The sequence below is a fragment of the Cryptomeria japonica genome, chromosome 11 (assembly GCF_030272615.1).
Source record: "Cryptomeria japonica chromosome 11, Sugi_1.0, whole genome shotgun sequence".
NCBI classification, from domain to species: Eukaryota; Viridiplantae; Streptophyta; class Pinopsida; order Cupressales; family Cupressaceae; genus Cryptomeria; species Cryptomeria japonica.
This window is the reverse complement of record NC_081415.1, coordinates 716,287,713-716,291,401: the sequence shown is the minus strand read 5'-3', so window position 1 is coordinate 716,291,401 and position 3,689 is coordinate 716,287,713. Positions and strand designations below refer to the sequence as shown.

The 3,689-nt window shown below is 38.9% G+C and overlaps 1 protein-coding gene across 1 annotated transcript; it reads left to right on the top strand.

The window, feature by feature from the left end:
• Positions 1-1,377: 1,377 nt before the first annotated feature.
• On the top strand, positions 1,378-2,635 carry LOC131061393 (uncharacterized). Its single transcript, XM_057995037.2, has 2 exons — positions 1,378-1,605; positions 1,698-2,635. Exons 1-2 carry the CDS (start codon positions 1,395-1,397, stop codon positions 2,474-2,476), a joined length of 990 nt encoding a protein of 329 aa, XP_057851020.1. The 5' UTR covers positions 1,378-1,394; the 3' UTR covers positions 2,477-2,635.
• Positions 2,636-3,689: the final 1,054 nt, after the last annotated feature.

Below are 3,689 nucleotides of genomic sequence, written 5' to 3'. Positions count from 1 at the left end.
AGTAAAGTAGTCTCTAAATTTACTATGCATTGGTAGTCATAGTTGAAGAGGTCTCTCTATATCATTTATTATTTTAGCATCCATAGTATACTTGACCACTTCAAACTCTTTAGGCCATATTTCAGAATGTGTATATATATCAAGAGTAAGAACCATAATAATTCTTGAGTTTATTAGGTGATGATCTTATTATGTATATGTCATTAACTCTTGATTGTTCAACTGAGATAAATAATCAACACAATTATATAATTATTAGATTATTTGTTTGGAGAAGGTCACACAAAAATATTGTCACTATTTTTTCAACCACTCTATCAATATCAAATCCGACCACTTATTTTTCTTCAAGATTTGATCATTCAAATTAAATATGTTTAAACTATCAATGCATTCAAATACAACAGTATACCCTGATTAGTGTTCTTAAGAATCCTATATTTTTCATCACAATAATCTATATTCTTATTGGAAATGTTTGACATCTCAAAACAACTGAGATTACAAGCTTCTTAAGATCATATTCCCATGTATTATTAATTGAGTATTTTGGAAGGATTTTGGATCAGATATAAAAAGCTAACCCTTCCTCTAGTAGCTAATGGTAACATGTCATTCACCAAATTTAAATATACTTTAAGAACTTGTATTTTCTTTTGTTTCTTTTTTTTCTAATGTCTTTATACATACCTTAGACAGCATCATGAATATTTAAAGATCACATGCTTGAAACTCATTGAGTCGTCATCATTGATATACTAGATATGATAATAGAGAAAACCTTCTCTGTAGAGATGGGTCCCATTATTGAATGATGGGTTGATTCATGCAACAATTTAGGAAAAATTTAACAATAGAACATAAAGAAACATTCCAAGCTTTGTACAGCATAAAGAGACATTCCGTTGTATAAGAGGAATTTATCAATAGAAAGTGCATTTCTAAAAAAAAAAACTTGTAGCGATACGATGAACTAGAGAGAAATGAATTGAAAGCTGTTGCAGGTGGCATAAGGAATACTTTTGGGTTGCTTATAATGCATTCGCCGTCTTGTAAATGAGACGCTTCAATAGTAAAATACTCTTGCACTCCTCGAGAATCTCAGTGCCTTCGTAGGGGACACTTGGATTGAAATCGTTTCACAATTTTTTATTAATTTGGGGGTTGGCTGAGTTGAAATGGGTGACAAATCAAACCAGAAAACCAAGCGGATAGAGGCGTTGATAAAGTTCCACGTTCCATCGTGCATAGGGATAACGTGGAAGCATCATGGATTGCGAGGATGGGGGTCCCGTTAAGGTGAAGCAACGGAATGGAGTGGCCATAAAAGCAGAGGATGGGATTCATTTGATGCAAGAGCAGTAGCAGAGACTCGTAGCAATACTTGTGTCGAAATGACTGCAAAGATGTTGATCGCGGCAATTTGCATGGTGGCGCTGCTTAGTACAAACGACGTGCTTGCACAGGGGAAGGGAAAGAGAAACAAGAAAGTGAAATGTAATGAGTACGGGTACAGGAAGAGCTGCTATGGATACGAGCAATACTGTCCGGACGAGTGTGCGTATGGGTGCGTGATGGACTGCAAAAGTTGCAAGGCTGTTTGCCGTAAGTAGGCCTATCTATCGATAATTTTATTTGTTTTTTTTATAATTTATGGAGAGTAACAAGTTTGGGTCATGTGTGCTGTGCAACTGCAGCGTGCAATAAGCCCGGAGGCGTGTGCCAGGATCCTCGATTCATAGGAGGAGATGGCATCATGTTCTATTTCCACGGTAAGAAAGACCAGAACTTCTGTTTGGTGTCGGACTCAGATCTGCACATCAATGCTCACTTCATCGGCAAGAGAGGTGAGGGAATGGGAAGAGACTTCACGTGGGTGCAGTCTATTGGAGTGCTCTTCGGCGGCAACCACCAGCTGTTCCTGGGAGCCAACAAGGTGCCCTTCTGGGACGATTCCCTTGACCAACTGGCCATTGCTTTGGACGGCAAAACGATCCAACTTCCTAACCAGGAGGGTGCCACGCTTTCCCTCTCTCCCTTCAATATGACAATCGTTCGATCTGACACCGCTAATGCTGTGACGGTTGAAGTGGAGAACAAGTTTATGATTACAGCTCGCGTTGTGCCCATCACTCCCGAGGAGTCTCGAATCCACAACTACGGAATCACCTCCGAGTCCGACCACTGCTTTGCCCATCTGGAGCTGAGCTTCAAGTTCTACTCTCTCAGCCCCCGTGTAACCGGCGTGCTTGGGCAGACATACGGAGCAGAGTACAGGAGCCCCATTAACTTGGGCGCCGCCATGCCCGTGGTGGGAGGTGAGGCCGATTATGTGACCACCAATCTCTTTGCCACTGACTGCAAAGTTGCCCGATTCGGCTCACCCAACAACGACATCAACACCAACGATTTCTCCATCCTCGACCTCAACTGTGCAGGGAGACCCGGTGGCCGCGGCATGGTTTGCCGGAGATAGAGATCTGCACTAACAAACAATAATACATCGCCACCACAGCCACTGCCACCAATATTTATGTTTATGTTTATGCTCTGTGCATGCCTAATTTCGTTTTCTATGTATTACGGCCAATGGCCACCAAATAATTCCCACTGCCATTTTCAACTTCTAATTAAATCCATGTCTTTGCGTCGCATTCCATAAAATACTTTGACATCGTTCGTGCATCTGTTCAATAATACAACATAGCAAAATATCCACCACCGCCACTGCCACCAATATTTATGTTTACGGTCATGCTCTGTGCATGCCAAATTTCGTTTTCTATGTATTACGCCCAATGGCCACCAAATAATTCCCATTGCCATCTTCAACTTCTAATTAAATCCATGTCTTTGCGTCGCATTCCATAAATACTTTGACATAGTTCGCGCATCTCTTAAATTCGTGCATGATGGAATTTGCAGAAACCTAATTAGTTCTAAATTTAGCAAACACCATAAACTATCAATTCAAAATGGCACAGAACAGTATATATTTCACTTATATGTAGAGTTATCTCCTCCATCATAAACCATATTTAGATTACAGGATGACTTGGGTAAATGTATCATACCTTCCTTTAAATCTTGGATATTTTAAGATATTATAAATTATGTATTAAGTTAGTTTTAATCAATTGAAAGTTAAATAAAATTAATTCTATATATAAAACTAAAAGATCATTTAACACAATTATTTAGAAAATGAATAATTACAACCTAATCTAATCTAATCTAGAATCATTTATTACATCAACTAACACAGAAAAGCTTCCCTTCCACCTCAAACTCGAACTCTATGTAAACAGAAGATTATCGCATTGTTCAACAAATGAAGAGAACTCTTTATATTACTTTATTGAGCTTGAAACTACTTCACAACTAGTTAAATATTTGACATAGTCAAACTTCTCTTGTGCTACGAACTAGGCATAAAGACAACATCATAAGGGGGAGTAAGGGCATTATGCATTCTCCATTCTCTTTCGTAGATTATCCACCCTTCTTTGCTGTCAAAATGTGTGTGTGTGTGTGTGTGTGTGTGTGTGTGTGTGAGAGAGAGAGAGAGAGAGAGAGAGAGAGTTTGTATAGCGTTAATGTTATTCTCTATATTGCCAAGAGTAAATGAAGGGAAAAAATTAGTTGCAGAGAAGGAAAGAGAGAGAACAGAAACCTAAATAGCGTACAAT